The sequence below is a fragment of the Nycticebus coucang genome, chromosome 3 (assembly GCF_027406575.1).
Source record: "Nycticebus coucang isolate mNycCou1 chromosome 3, mNycCou1.pri, whole genome shotgun sequence".
Classification (NCBI taxonomy): domain Eukaryota; kingdom Metazoa; phylum Chordata; class Mammalia; order Primates; family Lorisidae; genus Nycticebus; species Nycticebus coucang.
The window spans coordinates 76363884-76382054 of NC_069782.1; the positions used below are offsets into that span (position 1 = coordinate 76363884).

The window sequence follows — 18171 nt, forward strand, 5'->3', positions numbered from 1 at the left end:
TCAAAAATGAAGCCAAAAGAATAAACCTTCAATTTTTACAATTTAAGAAGGTAAAATTTCAAATAATTTTAAATAAAATATTTAAACAAAGAAAATGTTCAGAATGGCAACTGCAAGCAAACAGTGTTTTATTTTTTTAAATAGTGGCCATCAATTAAATTCCTCATTTTTCAATTATGCTATTAGATAATATGTAATTTGCCTAAAGGATCAGAGAGCGTTGACAACCAACAGAGAAATGGAAACAATGATAAAGAGGAGGAATGAGACAGCAGTCCAGGAGTTCATTCTGGAGGGGTTTCCTGCTGTCCAGCACCTGGGAAACGTCCTGTTCCTGGTGCACCTGCTGGCGTACCTGGCCTCCCTCACAGGAAACACCCTCATCATCTCCATCACCTGGGCCAACCATCGTCTCCACACACCAATGTACATTTTACTCAGCAGTTTCTCCTTCTGTGAATGTGGTTTTATCACCACAGTTATTCCTAAATTGCTGGTCATTTTTCTTTTAGGAAGGGAAGCAATTCCCTTTACTGCTTGTCTCACACAAGCCTTTTCTTTTTTATTTCTGGGGGCAACACTTTTCTTCCTCATGGCTGCCATGTCCTTGGATCGATACCTGGCCATTTGCAAGCCTCTACACTACCCGACCATCATGAATCTCAGGGTTTGTTTCTTTCTGGTTTTCTTCTGCTATACTTTGTCCTTCATCACCCTCACTGGTCTGATCATTGAGGTTTCCCAGCTGTCCTTCTGTGGCCCCAATGTCATCCCTCATTTCTTCTGTGATCTTGGCTCCTTAATACATCTCTCTTGTTCTGAAACTAGACCTGTTGAAATGTTGGCCTTTGGCCTCACTTCCTTTATCCTTTTTTCAACCTTCGTTATAACCGTCATTGCATACAGCAATATAGTAGTCACAATCCTGCATCTCCCATCAGCCAAGGAGCGGCAGAAAGCTTTCTCCACCTGCTCCTCCCACCTCCTTGTCCTCTCTCTGATGTATGGCAGCTGTGTCTTCATATACGTGAAACCAAACCAGACAGACAGACTGGACTCCAACAGAGAGGCTGCTCTTGTGAACACAGTGGTGACTCCACTGCTGAACCCAGTCATCTACACTCTGCGGAACAAGCAGGTTCACCAGGCTCTGAGGGATGCTGTGTATAGGCTGAAACTACAGAAATAGGATCATAGGTTGGTGGAGAGGAAATAGTTCTCCTTGGTCATCTAATTCACTTTCCCACCATGGTGGAAACCTTCTCCATGAAGTCTACATAGAAAGCGATCTAGATTATGCTAATATTCAGCTACATCGATGTTATCTTATTTTGCAGTTCAATGCCTTTCACTATTTGATTATTCAAATTAGTTCTCTGTACTATGATAAAATTATCCTCCTCAATTTCAACTCATTAGTCTTGTATGGGTTCAATTCAGACAACACTTATGGAGAATCTAATATACAGAAATCAAATAATATGAAGTGTTTAAGCCAAGAGTAAAGTTTCTAATGATATTTATTATAGTTGATGATATATTCTTTCCCTCGAACCTTCTAACCCCTAAGAATAGTTAGATAGTAACTCCTTTATTACCACTTTATTTATTCAAGGCAATATTTGAAAATTTCATAAAGGCCTAATATAGTAGCCAAATGAAATTAATGGCAATTCCTCAATTCTTTATGTAAACAAATCAATAGTACACTTACTATTTGCTCTCTCTGAATCCATTGGTTTAGAGATACAAATAGTTTTCTCTACCTCAAGATTGTCAATATGGGCATTTTCACTTTACCATCTTCTGGCCGTATCAAAAAAATATTATAAAATATCTTTAATCCTTCCATGAACCATAAACAAAATTGAAAAACTTTTAAATGCATGGAATTTTCCCTGTAATTGATGTTGTCAAGTCCTAGACCCAATAGTTTGAAGACAGGTATGTGGTCCCAGTATCAGAATCCGTCCCCATTCCAACAGATGTCTTCTCTACGTGACTTTACCAGTAGAAGTCGCCAGTGTCTTCTGGGTTAAACTAAATTATGATTGACGTTTTATCAAGCAAAAAATAAAGAACTCATATTAGAAATGTTTAAAAGAGAAATGATTGCATTAATAATAAAAAAGGATTAACATTGAGTCACTTATTGTTTTTACCAGTTCATTGAACAAGTTCCTCCCCCCAAGGCAATGACACTAGATTGAAGTATATATTTGTCACTCTCAGTCCCCCCAACCCCCATCTGCATGGCCTGGTTTGACTTTTAGTGTGTTTCACTTAAGTGCATATTTTCCTTTTGTGCTTGAGAATTAATTGTATTTAAGACATAATCTGATCAGAAAGATCTGAGATTTTCAAAGAGTTGTTGGATGTTTTATATTTTTTGTCTTGGAACAGATTCACTATAAGCTGTTCTGAGGATTGTGGTCTGCCAAGGACAGCCATGTCTGTGTCTCTCCTGTCTCCAAAAAAGGAGTTAAGCAGACAACTTTAACCTCATCAAAAGATAGGGAACTCCCAAGTGTAGTGAAAACATGCACCTCATCCCTGGATGTGAGAGCGCTGATCTGCATTCTAGTGAACCCAGAATTCAGCCAGAAGAAGTGACCATAGAAACCCATAGGGATGAAGGAACACTAATAGCAAGATGGAACTCTGAGCCTACCCCTTAGCCAGTATCCCAGTGAACAAAGCTTGGCTCCCACAGGGCGGGGTTTCTTTCATTTGTTCTAGGAAAAGAAAAAAAGATAACCTCCCTTAAAAAAATTACTACTTAATTTGGAAAAATTGTTGTTTAACATACAGTTTTAAGAAGCAATACCACGATATCCCACATCCCCTTTACTTAGTTTCCTGCATTGTTAAACTCTTGCAAAATAAAATATAATATCACAGCCAGAATGTTGACCTTGACAAGGTCAAGATCCAGGTCATGGCTTCCCTGCAGGGATCCCTCCTGTTGATCTTCTGGGGCCACAACCACTTTTCTCCTGCTGTAGCTGTGCATCTGTTGTCCATTTATACAATTTTTCCATTTTCAGAAATGTGTATGGCCAGGCACAGAGGTTCATGCCTATAATCCCAGCACTAAGTGAGGCCAAGGCGGGTTGATAACCTGAGCTCAGGAGCTTGAGACCAGCCTGAACAAGAGTTAAACCCCCTTTCTACTAAAAATAGAAAAACTAGCTGGGCATTGTGGTGGGCACCTGAAGTCCCATCTACCTAGGAGGCTAAGGCAAGAGTATCACTTGAGCCCAGGAGTTTGAAGTTGATGTAACCTATGATGCCATGGCACTCTACCCAGGTAACAGAATAAGAATCTGTCTTAAGAATGAATGAATGAATAAATAAATAAAAGTATTTGTGTGCGTGTGTGTAAAATTACATAGAATATAGCCTTGGGATTGGCTTTTATTGTCATTTATTTATTTTTTTTACTCTTTTTTTTAATATTAAATCATAGCTGTGTACATTAATGCAATCATGGGGCACCATACACTGGTTTTATAAACAGTTTGACACATTTTCATCACACTGGTTAACATAGCCTTCCTGGCATTTTCTTAGTTATTGTGTTAAGACAATTATATTCTACATTTAGTAAGTTTCACATGTACCCTTGTAAGAAGCACCACAGGTGTAATCCAACCAATCACCCTCCCTCTGCCCAGCCTCCCCCCTCCCTTCCCTCCCTCTTCCTCTTCCCCATATTTTTAGGTTATGACTGGGTTATAGCTTTCATATGAAAGCCATAAATTAGTTTCACAGTAGGGCTGAGTACATTGGATACTTTTTCTTCCATTCTTGAGATACTTTACTGAGAAGAATATGTTCCAGCTCCATCCATGTAAACATGAAAGAAGTAAAGTCTCCATATTTCTTTAAGGCTGCATAATATTTCATGGTTTACATATACCACAATTTATTAATCCATTCGTGGATCGATGGGCACTTGGGCTTTTTCCATGACTTAGCAATTGTGAATTGGGCTGCAATAAACATTCTGGTACAAATATCTTTGTTATAATGTGATTTTTTGTCTTCTGGGTATATACCTAGTTGAGGAGTTATAGGATTGAATGGCAGATCTATTTTTAGATCTCTAAGTGTTCTCCAAACATCTTTCCAAAAGGAATGTATTATTTTGCATTCCCACCAGCAGTGTAGAAGTGTGCCCTTTTCTCCACATCCACACCAATATCTCTGGTCTTGGGATTTTGTGATATGGGCTAATCTTACTGGAGTTAGATGGTATCTCAAGGTGCTTTTGATTTGCATTTCTCTGATGATTAAAGATAATGAGCATTTTTTCATATGTCTGTAGGCCGTGCACCTGTCTTCTTCAGAGAAGTTTCTCTTCAAGTCCCTTGCCTAGCCTGCAATGGGATCCCTTGTTCTTTTCTTGCTTATACTTTTGAGTTCTCTGTGGATTCTGGTTATTAAACCTTTTTCAGAGACATAAACTGCAAATATCTTCTCCCTTTCTGAGGGCTGTCTGCTTGCTTTACTTACTGTGTTCTTGACTGTGCAGAAGCTTTTTAGTTTGATCAGGTCCCAGTAGTGTATTTTTGAAGCTGCTTCATTGCCTGGGGGGTGCTCCTCATAAAAATACTCACCCAGACCGATTTCTTCAAGGGTTTTCCCTGCACTTTCTTCTAGTATTTTTATAGTTTCATGTCTTAAGTTTAAATCTTTAATCCAGTGAGAGTCTATCTTAGTTAATGGTGAAAGGTGTGGGTCCAGTTTCAGTCTTCTACAGGTTGCCAGCCAGTTCACCCAACACCATTTGTTAAATAGGGAATCTTTCCCCACTGAATGTTTTTAATTAGCTTGTCAAAGATTAAATAATGGTAAGTAGCTAGATTCATCTCTTGGTTCTCTATTCTGTTCCAGATATCTACTTCTCTGTTTTTGTGCCAATACCATGCTGTTTTGATCACTATCGATTTATAGTATAGTCTGAGGTCTGGTAGCGTGATTCCTTCTGCTTTGTTTTTATTTTTGAGTAATGTCTTGGCTATTTGAGGTTTTTTCTGATTCCATATAAAATGAAGTATTTTTTTTTCAAGATCTTTAAAGTATGACAGTGGAGCTTTAATAGGGATTGCATTAAAATTGTATATTGCTTTGGGTAGTATGGACATTTTAACAATGTTGATTCTTCCCAGCCATGAGCATGGTATGTTTTTCCATTTGTTAACGTTTTCAGCTATTTCTTTCCTTAGAGTTTCATGGTTCTCTTTATAGAGATCCTTCACGTCCTTTGTTAGATAAACTCCCATATATTTCATCTTCTTTGGCACTACTGTGAATGGAATAGAGTCCTTAACAGGTTTTTTCAGCTTGACTATTGTTGGTATATACAAAGGCTACCAATTTATGAGTGTTGATTTTGTAACCTGAGATGCTGCTGTATTCCTTGATCACTTCTAAGAGTTTTGTAGTAGAATCCCCGATGTTTCCCAAATATACAATCATATCATCTGTGAAGAGTGAAAGTTTGATCTCTTCTGACCCTATATGGATATCCTTGATCATCTTTTCTTCCCTAATTGTGGTGGCTAAAACTTCCATTACAATGTTAAAGAGCACTGGAGACAATGGGCAACCTTGTCTGGTTCCTGATCTGAGTGGAAATGATTTCAGTTTAACTCCATTCAATACAATATTGGCTGTGGGTTTGGTGTAAATGGCTTCTATCAGTTTAAGAAATGTCCCTTCTATACCAATTTTCTTAAGTGTTCTGATCATGAAGGATGCTGGATATTATCAAAAGCTTTTTCTGCATCAATTGAGAGAATCGTATGGTCTTCATTTTTTTTATTTGTTTATGTGCTGAATTATATTTATAGATTTATGTATATTGAACCAGCCTAGAGACCCTCGGATAAAACTGACTTGGTCATGATGTATCATTTGTTTGATGTGTTGCTGGATTCTGTTTGTTAGGATCTTGTTGAATATTTTTGGATCAATATTCATTAGTGATATTGGTCTATACTTTTCTTTTCTTGTTGAGTCTTTTCCTGGTTTGGGGATCAGGGTGATGTTTGCTTCATAGAATGTGTTGGGTTAGTCTTCCTTCTTTTTCTACATTTTGGAACAGGTTGAGTCATAAAGGTACTATTTCCTCTTTAAAGGTTTGGTAGAATTCTGATGTGAAGCCATCTGGTCCCGGGCTTTTCTTTTTAGGGAGATTTCGTATGGTTGATGCTATTTCAGAACTTGATATTGACCTGTTCAACATTTCCACTTGATTCTGGCTATGTCTTGGAAGGTGACGTGCTTCCAAGTATTGGTCAATTTCCTTCAGATTTTCATATTTCTGAGAGTAAAGTTTCTTGTAATATTCATTAAGGATTTTTTTAATTTCTGAGGAGTCTGTTGTTATTTCGTCTTTGTCATTTCTGATTGATGAAATTAGAGATTTTACTCTTTTTTTCCTGGTTAGGTTAACCAAAGGTTTATCTATTTTATTGACCTTTTCAAAAAACCAACTTTTTGATTTATTGATCTGTTGTATAATTCTTTTGTTTTCAATTTCATTTAATTCTGCTCTAATTTTGGTTATTTCTTTTCTTGTACTGGGTTTGGGTTTGAAATGTTCTTCCTTTTCCAGTTGCTTGAGATGTCCCATTAAGTTGTTAGCTTCCTCTTTTTCCGTTCTCTTGAGGAAGGCTTGCAGTGCTATAAATTTCCCTCCTAGGACTGCCTTTGCAGTATCCCAGAGGTTCTGATAATTCGTGTCTTCATTGTCAATTTGTTCCAAAAATTTCGCAATTTCCTTCTTGATCTCATCTCTGACGCAGCTATTATTCAGCATAAGGTTATTTAACTTTCATGTTTTTGTATGAGTATGCAGAGTCCTGTTGTTACTGAGTTCAACTTTTATTCCATGGTTGTCCAAGAGGATGCAAGGAATAATTTCTATTCCTTTAAATTTACTGAGGTTAGACTTGTGACCTAAGACATGATTGATCTTGGAGTATGTTCCATGGGCTGATGAGAAGTATGTGTATCCAGTTTTGTTGGGATGAAATGTTCTGTAGATGTCTGCTAAATCCAAATGTTGGATGGATAGGTTTAAATCTAAAATTTCTTTGCTCAGCTTCTTATTGGAGTATCTATCCAACACTGCCAAAGGAGTGTTGAAATCTCTGACTATTATGAAGCTGGAGGAAATCAAGTTGCTCATGTCTGTTAGAGTTTCTCTTATAATTTGAGGTGCATTCTGGTTGGGTGCATAAATATTAATAATTGAAATCTCATCATATTTAGTATCATCCTTAACAAATATGAAGTGACCATCCTTATCCATCATTACTTTTATTGGTTTAAAGCCTATTGTATCTGCAAATAGAATTGCAACACCTCCTTTTTTCTGGCTACCATTTTCCTGAAATATGGATGACCATCATTTCACCCTGAGTCTATATTTATCTTTTAAGGTAAGATGTGACTCTTATATGCAGCAAATATCTGACCTGAGTTTTTGTATCCAGTCAGCTAATCTGTGCCTTTTTAGAGGACAGTTTAAGCCATTCACATTAATGGAGAATATTGATAAGTCTGGTGAAATTTTGGGTATTGAGTTTTCTAAAAGTCCAGTGGACATTTTTAATCCTTTCACCACTGTGGAAGTGGGAGTTTGATTAAAAGTTTTCAAGCGAGTTTATTTTTGTGGTAGAGGATTTGGCTGGTCATTATGGAGGATAGGTCTGAGAACATCCTGAAGAGCTGGTTTGGTTATGGCAAATTTCTTCAACATATGAATGTCATTAACGTATTTAATTTCTCCATCATAAATGAAACTCAGTTTAGCTGGATACAGGATCCAGGGTTGAATGTTATTTTGTTTTAGGAGATTAAAAGTCAATGACCATCCTCTTCTGGCTTGAAATGTTTCAGCAGGGAGATCTGAAGTCATTCTAATATTCTTCCCTTTGTAGGTAATGGATTTCTTACATCTGGCTGTTTTCAGAATGTTCTCTTTCCTATTAACACTAGTGAAGTTACTTATGATATGCCTGGGGGATGTCTTATTCAGATTGAGTCCTGCCGGGGTTCTGAAACTGTCTGCTATCTGAATTTCAGAATCTCTTGGCATGTCTGGAAAATTCTCTTTCATAATTTCATGGAGAAGGGCCTCTGTGCCTAGCGAGGCCACTTCATCACTTTCAGGGATTCCTATGAGGTGGATATTAGCCTTCTTCGAATTATCCCAGATCTCTCTGAGAGAATGATCTGTTTTTACTCTTCATTTCTCTTCCTCTTTGAGAGTTTGAGAGCGTTCAAAAGCTTTGCCTTCAGTGTCAGAAATCCTTTGTTCTGCTTGCTCCACTCTGTTACTGAGGGATTCTACTGTATTTTTCAGGTCTTTGAGAGTTGCAAATTCTTGCTTCAGTGCATCAAAATCTTTGTTGATTTTGTCTTTAAATTCATTAAATTCTTGAGACAACTTTTGAATTTCTCATTGAATTTCTAATTCTGACTTTTGAATTGCTCTTCGAGTTTCTAATTCCAAATTTTCCTCCATTCTATTACTCTTGTTTGCAATCCAAATTCTGAATTCTATTTCTGATATCTCAGCCAGCTGTTTATGATTGGGATCTTCAGTTACATCTGCCATATCTTTCCTGGGGGGGGGGGCTGATCTATTCTGGTTATTCATGCTACCAGAGTTTTTCCGCTGATTCCACCCCATGATAATTTTACACCATTTGACTTTTCCCCTGGAGCTTTGTTGAGGACCTGTATAGTGCTACGGCCTGAGAAACTGGGGACCTATTTGGTGTGGTGGTGCTAAGTGGTTCTCTCTTGTTTTCAGCTGGTCTCTGTTCGATCCTAGTGAAACAGTTACTCTGGGTTGAAGTCTCAGCTGTGGAGAAATACCAGCAGTTAAGTCACCCTGTCCCCCAGAGGCAACAATTGGAAAAGGAAAATCAAACTTTCATACAACCACACACCCAGGGCACCACTTGAATAGTCCTCAGGTGATTGGCTGAGTTCAAAAGGTCCAAATCAATTGTCTCAGTCAGCACCTGTCTCAGGTGTGAGAGTTTCAAAGGTCTCTGGGAACTGGATCACAGGGGTCTCGTGACAACTCAAATATGACTTGCTCCGGTGCTCCATGAAGTCAGGAGGATCCACCCAGCAAATAGAGTAGTCTGGGAAGGTTGATGCCTCCTTCCCCACCTTGCACCTCTGTCACACCCAGTCACTGATAGCCCCGCAGGGCTGTGACTCAGTTGCCTCCAGTGAGCAGATATTCCAGGGGGTTGCACCTGCCTGAATCACAAGGGAATCTGTATCTGCTCAGCCAGGCCGCTGCTCTTTGCCTCTATCCAGCAGGGGGTGGTGAGGCCTGACAACCTCTGGTTCTTGATGGAGGCTGGGGGGTGTTCACTCAGTTCCAGCCCCACCCCTGACTGATGTTACTGACAGAACAGAACATCTTTGTGGGAATATATTTCTGCCCCTGCCAAATTCCTCTGCAGAAGAGAAGCTGTTTTGAGTTCCCAGAACCTGTGCCTCAGGCCCTGTCTTTAATCTTGCAGGTTTATATTCATAGCACAGTCAGCTCTAGCCTCCTGCCTTTCTTTATGTATAGGTTGACAATCCCCTGAGGGCTGAGTGTGTCTTAGACTCAGTAAAGTGGTCTTCTGGGTCAGCCCCACCCTGGGAATTTCCCGGCTTGCACGTGCATTTTCTAGTCCCCGCGCTCCACCCAGGTTGGTACCACCACAGGCAAACCCTTTACTCACGGGGCCTGTGTTTCAGTCCCAGATCTGTTCTGCGGTGGTTGCCATCTAAGAAGATGCCTGGCCTCCTCTGGTTGCCCAGGGAGACAGGCGTTGTGGCTTCAGAATATGTGGGGGTGGGCCCTATTTTTACCAAAAACGGCTGCTGCTCTACACCTCAGGGCACTGCCGCTCCGGTGTGATTCCTTCTCAGCCGACTGTCGTCTCCTCACTCCCATGCCGCAGAGTCAGCACTGACCACCTGCAGTCCAGGTTATGTCCACACCCCTCAAGAAATCACCCAAGAATCTGGAATCCTGGGGGACAGGCCTCCAGACCTCAGAGTGAGAGTGGAGGGGAGTGTTGTGAGCTCAGAATTGCAGGTCGAAACACCAAACTCATTGAGACCAAATGAGCAAATAAACAGATAAAAAGGCTACCAGACACACAAGCCCAAAGATGCACAGTCAGAAACACATAGACATACAGACAACAACAACAACAACAAAAATAAAAAACAACTACCATAAAACTAATGTTAATCACAAAATAATTGAGAAAAAAGGGTAAGAAACATACAAACAAAACAAACAAACAAACAAAAAACCCTCTAGAAATCTGATGTTAGCACTCTCAGAAACCATAAGAAAGGAAGAGGAGGAAGAGAGAAGGGAAAAATAAAAAGTGGTGATCATAAAAAAGTTAAAAAAGAAAGAAAAAATTAAAAATAGAAAAAATAAAAATATATATAAATAATAAAAATTAATGATAGTTCCTCCAAGAAAATGATGAGAAAAGGAAAACAAGGCACCAACCACAAAAATATTATTCTTGTATGTATGTAGAAATATACATCTATATGTATGATGTAGGGATCAACTTTCACAGGAATATATTTATAATGCCATATACTTTCTGGACACCAGGTGGCACTGTGAGTGATTCCCAGGCTTATACCTAATTCACCGTTTATACTGTTATCATGGTACCACCCTACCTAGCCAAAAGCCATTTTGGGAGTTTCTGTAAAAGTTTTTTTACCTAATCGTTGTGCAACCTCAGCTGCTCTGTTCCAGACAGCACTCCTATCCGACCTCCCAACTCAGTGCAGGAGTCCATGCTTCACAAATCTTTCCACTCTGCTCCCACATTCTCCTGCACAGTGGCAACTGCAATCGGCTGTGGGGGAGGGTGCTGGCAGCCTCCGCAACTGCTGCCAGGTCCTGTGGGTGCTGCCAGGTCTTGCTGTTTCCGCGTCTCACTGCCACTGCAGCTATGGCCCACAGAAACCTATACTCAGTTTTTGTGGCTCTGGAGTTTTGAGTCCAGCCACCCACCAGTTTGCCACACAGCCTGAACCGCCAGCCCACACCAATATTCCCCACCAGAAATAGTCCGGTCTATTTCGTCCCTCCTGTTGTTCTGGGGAAAGGTGCTGGCCATTTCGGAGAATTCAAAATATCTGTTTCCAGGGCAGGATCCCTTCCCTTCAATTTTCCCTTCAATTTTCCATCGGGTTGCTTAGTTCCTTGTGATTCTGAGTGGCTCCCCTTTCGGGTGCCAAACTCTGCTCAGGAATAAATTTTTGTCAGTTGAGTTTTGCCAGGAACTGCAAGCTGCTGTCCTCCGTGAGGGAGGGGCTTGCCAGCCAGCACATCCAAGCAGGGAAAATCTCTACAACAGAGTTCGTGGTTTTAAATTACACCTCATATACAGCAATTCACCAATTCGCTGCTGGTCTCCAGCTGTCTGTCCACATCAATAATCCACACGGGGAAAAGGTCCAGACCCCCTTTCCTCTCACCCGATGACTTGGGAGAGGTGGGTTACACGTCGGTCCCATCCGCCATCATGCTCCACCTCCTATTTATTTATTTTTGAGACAGAGTTTCACTATGTCACCCTCAGTAGAGTGCCCTGGCATCACATCTCACAGCAACCTCAAACTCTTGGGCTTAAGTGATTCTCTTGCCTCAGCTTCCCAAGTAGCTGTGACTACAGGCCCCCGCCACAACGCCTGGGTATTTTTTGTTCCAGTTATCATTTGATGTTTAGCTGGCCAGGACAGGGCTCAAACCCGCTAGCCTTGGTGCATGTGGCTGTCGCCTTAAAGACTGTGCTATGGGCGCTGAGACTGGGATTGGCTTTTTTCACTTAGCATAATTCTCTGGAGATTCTCCAAGTTGTTGCATGCATCAGTAATTCACTCCTTTTTATTGATTAATATTGTTTCATGTTATGTACATACCCCATTTTACTTAATAATAAACCTGTTGTAGGACCTATAAGGTAATTCCCGTAATTTATGGGTAAAGTTTCTCTAAGCATTCCTATATGGAGTTTAGTATGAAGTGAAGTTTTCACTTCTCTGGGTTAAGTGCCTAAGAATACAAATGATGGTTTCTATAGTAGCTGCATGTTTAGTTTTAGAAGAGTGACTTTACCATTTGACATTCCCACCAGCAATATATGAAGGACTCTTTCTTCTCATTCTCAATAGTATTTATTATTGAGTATTTATTATTTTTATTTAATTAGAATTAGAAATTAATCATCCACTCTTTATTAAGAAAAATAATATTTTGTATGAAATGGTATCACCTAAACCTCCTAAATTATTATTCTTATTTAATTAAACATTTTATTAAAATTATTATATTCATATAATAATCATAAGAAATACAGATATGTATACTTTCCCCCATTTCCACCAATGGTAACATTTTTAAAAACTATAGTTTACTATCACAATCAAGATATTGACGCTCTGTTTCAACCATAAGGCTGGATCTGGGAGTGATGGGACAAAAAGCCGCACACTCTCCTGTATCCCCTAGCCTCAGCGCCTAGCAGGGAACCAACAGGGAATGAACCAGACAGAAAAGTGTTTTGCACAGTCGCAGCCCAGGCACCACCAGGCATGCAAAGTAAGACACAAAAGAATCCGATGGAGGGAGACAAGATGGCGGACTGAAGCCAGCTTTCAACAGAGGCTCCCATCCAGAAGGAGAGTTAAGGGACAGGAATTTAGTAAGTATCCTGGTGGACTTCAACCACACCAAGAGAGAAGGTTGAAGAACGCAAATCAACACCACTGAGGCAAGCTGTAATCACAAGGACGCAAACAAGAACAGCTCACTTCTGGATATTCTGAGGCCACACCTCCTGTCTCCCTGGGCAACCAGAGGAGGCCACCGGTGAGCAGGGGATTTCCTGACACTGCTCACAATCCCGGGAAGCTTCCAGGGCGGGGCTGACCCAGAGAGGTGATCAGACGCAAACCTTTAGCAGCAAAGACGTTTGAACTCAGAACAGCCCGTCTGCTGTAGGCGATTTCAGCAGGAACAGAGACAGAACCCTGCAAAGTTGTCTGTTCTGTTCTGTTCTGTTAACAGCATCCATCAGGGACGGGGCTAAGCCTGAGTGAACACCTCCTTCCCATCACCTGCATCAAGCACTCAAAGATGTCAGGCCCCATCTCCTCCTGCTAAATAGCAGCAGTCTGAGGGGGCCTGGCAGACTTCCTTGCGATTCAGGCAGGTGCAAACCCCTGGAGTGTCTGTTCACTGCAGGCAACTGGGTTATCCATCTGCAGAGATACCAGTGACTGGGTCTGACGGAGGGGCAAAGTGGGGAAGGAGACGTCAACCTTCCCAAACTGCTCTATTTGCTGGATGGCTCCTCCTGACTCTACGCTGCACTGGAATGAGCCGTGTCAGAGGAGTCACCAGGCCCCTGTGATCCAGTTCCCAGAGACGTCTTGAACTCTCCCACCTGAGACAGGTGCCGATTGAGACAGTTGATTTGGACCTTTTGAACTGGGCTAATAGACTGAGGACTTTTCAGGCGGTGCCCTGGGTGTGCGGTTGTAGGAAGGTTTGATTCTCCTTTTCCAACTGGGGCCAGAGGGGGGCAGGCAGGGTGACCTAATTGCTGATTTTTCCACACAGCTGAGACTTCAAGCCAGAGTAGAAGTTGCAATAGGATAGAACAGAAACCAGCTGAAAACAAGACAGAACCACTTAGCTCCACCACACAAGACAGGGACCCAGTTTCTCAGGCCACAACAGTGTACAGGCCCTTGATAAAGCCCCAGGGGAAAAATCAAAGAGAGTACAATAACCATGGGGCAGAATCAGAGGAAAAACTCTGGTAACATGAATAACCAGAATAGATCAACCCCCCCAAGAAAAGATAAGGCAGATGTGATTGAAGATCCCATTCATAAACAACTGGCTGAGATGTCAGAAATCAAATTCAGAATTTGGATGGCAGACAAGATTAATAAAATGGAATTAGGAATTCGAGGAGAAATTCAAAAGTTGTCTCAAGAATTTAACAAATTTAAAGACAAAACGACCAAAGACTTAGACACACTGAAGCAAGAATTTACAGCCCTCAAAGATATGAAAAATACAGTAGAATCCCTCAGCAACAGAATGGAGCAAGCAGAAGAAAGGATTTCTGACATTGAAGATAAACTCTTCGAACGCTCCCAATCTCTCAAAGAGGAAGAGAAATGGAGAGCAAAAACGGATCACTCACTCAGAGAGCTCTCAGATAATTCGAAAAAAAGCAATATAAGAATTATAGGCATTTCTGAGAACTATGAAGTGGCCTCCGAGGGCACAGAGGCCCTTCTGCATGAAATTATGAAAGAAAATTTTCCAGACATGCCTAGAGAATCTGAAATTCAGATAGCAGACAGCTTCAGAACCCCAGCACAATTCAACCCCAATAAGTCATCCCCCAGACATATCATAATTAGCTTCACTAAAGTTAACATGAAAGAGAAGATTCTCAAAGCAGCCCAGCGAAAGAAAACTATTACGTACAAAGGAAAGAATATTAGAATAACTGCAGATCTCTCTGCTGAAACTTTTAAAGCCAGAAGAGGATGGTTATCAAATTTAATCTCCTAAAGCAAAATAACTTTCAACCCAGGATCTTGTATCCAGCTAAACTGAGTTTCATCTATGATGGAGAAATTAAATACTTCAATGACATTCATATGTTGAAAAAATTTGCCATAAGTAAACCAGCTCTTCAGGATATTCTCAGACCTATCCTCCACAATGACCAACCCAATCCTATACCACAAAAGTAAACTCACTCAGAAACTTCGGATCAAACTCCAACTTCCACACTGGCGAAAGGATTAAAAATGTCCACTGGACCTTTGAAAAACTCGATACCCAAAATTCCACCAGACTTATCAATACTCTCCATCAATGTGAATGGCTTAAACTGTCCTCTAAAGAGGCATAGGTTAGCTGACTGGATACAAAAACTCAAGCCAGATATTTGCTGCATACAAGAGTCACATCTTAACTTAAAAGACAAATACAGACTCAGGGTGAAAGGATGGTCATCCATATTTCAGGCAAATGGTAATCAGAAAAAAGCAGGTGTTGCAATTTTATTTGCAGATACAGTAGGCTTTAAACCATCACAAGTAAGGAAGGACAAGAATGGTCACTTCATATTTGTTAAGGGTAATACTCAACATGATGAGATCTCAATTATTAATATCTAGGCACCCAACCAGAATGCACCTCAATTTATAAGAGAAACTCTAACAGACATGAGTAACTTGATTTCCTCCAGCTCCATAATCGTCGGAGATTTGAACACTCCTTTGGCAGTGTTGGATTGATCCTTCAGCAAGAAGCTGAGCAAAGAAATCTTAGATTTAAACCTAACCATCCAATATTTAGATTCAGCAGACATCTACAGAACATTTCATCCCAATAAAACTGAATACACATACTTCTCATCAGCCCACGGAACTTACTCCAAAATTGACCACATTTTAGGTCACAAGTCTAACCTCAGTAAATTTAAAGGAATAGAAATTATTCCATGCATCTTCTCGGACCATCATGGAATAAAACTTGAATTGAGTAACAACAGGAATCTGCATACTCATACAAAAACATGGAAGTTAAATAACCTTATGCTTAATGATAGCTGGGTCAGAGATGAGATTAAGAAAGAAATCGCCAATTTTTTGGAACAAAACGACAATGAAGACACAAACTATCAGAACCTCTGGGACACCGCAAAGGCAGTTCTAAGAGGGAAATTTATAGCACTGCAAGCCTTCCTCAAGAGAACGGAAAGAGAGGAAGTTAACAACTTAATGGGACATCTCACGCAACTGGAAAAGGAAGAACATTCCAACCCCAAACCCAGTAGAAGAAAAGAAATAACCAAAATTAGAGCAGAATTAAATGAAATTGAAAACAAAAGAATAATACAACAGATCAATAAATCAAAAAGCTGGTTTTTTGAAAAGGTCAATAAAATAGATAAACCTCTGGCCAACCTAATCAGAAACAAAAGAGTAAAATCTCTAGTATCATCAATCAGAAACAACAAAGGTGAAATAACAACAGACTCATCAGAAATCCAAAAAATCCTTAATGAATATTACAAGAAACTTTATTCTCAGAAATATGAAAATCTGAAGGAAATTGACCAATACTTGGAAGCATGCCACCTTCCAAGACTTAACCAGAATCAAGTGGAAATGTTGAACAGACCCATATCAAGTTCAGAAATAGCATCAACTATACAAAACCTCCCTAAAAAGAAAAGCCCAGGACCAGATGGTTTCACGTCAGAATTCTACCAAACCTTTAAAGAGGAATTAGTACCTATATTACTCAACCTGTTCCAAAATGTAGAAAAAGAAGGAAGACTACCCAACACGTTCTATGAAGCAAATATCACCCTGATCCCCAAACCAGGAAAAGACCCAACAAGAAAAGAAAATTATAGACCAATATCACTAATGAATATAGATGCAAAAATATTCAACAAGATCCTAACAAACAGAATCCAGCAACACATCAAACAAATTATACATCATGACCAAGTTGGTTTTATCCCAGGGTGTCAAGGCTGGTTCAATATACGTAAATCTATAAATGTAATTCAGCACATAAACAAATTAAAAAACAAAGACCATATGATTCTCTCAATTGATGCAGAAAAATCTTTTGATAATATCCAGCATCCCTTCATGATCAGAACACTTAAGAAAATTGGTCTAGAAGGGACTTTTCTTAAACTGATAGAGGCCATCTAGGCAAACCCACAGCCAATATCATATTGAATGGAGTTAAATTGGAATCATTTCCACTCAGATCAGGAACCAGACAAGGCTGCCCATTGTCTCCATTGCTTTTCAACATTGTAATGGAAGTTTTAGCCACCAAAATTAGGGAAGAAAAGGTGATCAAGGGTATCCATATAGGGTCAGAAGAGATCAAACTTTCGCTCTTCGCAGATGATATGATTGTGTATCTGGAAAACACTAGGGACTCTACTACAAAACTCCTAGAAGTGATCAAGGAATACAGCAGCATCTCAGGTTACAAAATCAATATCCATAAATCAGTAGCCTTTATATACACCAACAACAGTCAAGTTGAAAAAGCAGTTAAGGACTCTATCCCATTCACAGTAGTGCCAAAGAAGATGAAATATTTGGGAATTTACCTAACAAAAGACATGAAAGATCTCTATAAAGAGAACTATGAAACTCTAAGAAAAGAAATAGCTGAAAATGTTAACAAATGGAAAAACATACCATGCTCATGGCTGGGAAGAATCAACATTATCAAAATGTCCATACTACCCAAAGCAATATATAATTTCAACGCACTCCCTATTAAAGTTCCACTGTTATATTTTAAAGATCTTGAAAAAACGATACTTCGTTTTATATGGAATCAGAAAAAACCTCGAATAGCCAAGACATTACTCAGAAATAAAAACAAAACAGGAGGAATCACACTACCAGACCTCAGACTTTACTACAAATCGATAGTGATCAAAACAGCATGGTATTGGCACAAAAACAGAGAAGTAGATATCTGGAACAGAATAGAGAACCAAGAGATGAATCCAGCTACTTACCGCTATTTGATTTTTGACAAGCCAATTAAAAACATTCAGTGGGGAAATGATTCCCTATTTAACAAATGGTGCTGGATGAACTGGCTGGCAACCTGCAGAAGATTGAAATTGGACCCACATCTTTCACCATTAACTAAGATAGACTCTCATTGGATTAAAGATTTAAACTTAAGACAAGAAACTATAAAAATACTAGAGTAGAATGCAGGGTGGTCTGGGTGGTATTTCATGAGGAGAACCCCCCGGGCAATTGAAGCAGCTTCAAATTGGGACTTCATCAAACTAAAAAGCTTCTGCACAGCCAAGAACACTGTAAGTAAACAAACAAACAGGCCTCAGAATGGGAGAAGATATTTGCAGGGTATAACTCTGACAAAGGTTTAATAACCAGAATCCACAGAGAACTCAAACGCATCAGCAAGAAAAAAACAAGGGATCCCATCGCAGGCTGGGCAAGGGATTTGAAGAGAAACTTCTCTGAAGAAGACAGGCGCACGGC

At 39.9% G+C, this 18171-nt stretch overlaps 1 protein-coding gene across 1 annotated transcript; it reads left to right on the top strand.

Moving 5' to 3' along the window:
• Positions 1-238: 238 nt before the first annotated feature.
• Positions 239-1189, top strand: LOC128580500 (olfactory receptor 6C75-like). The gene has a single exon (XM_053582397.1). It carries the CDS (start codon positions 239-241, stop codon positions 1187-1189), a length of 951 nt encoding a protein of 316 aa, XP_053438372.1.
• Positions 1190-18171: the final 16982 nt, after the last annotated feature.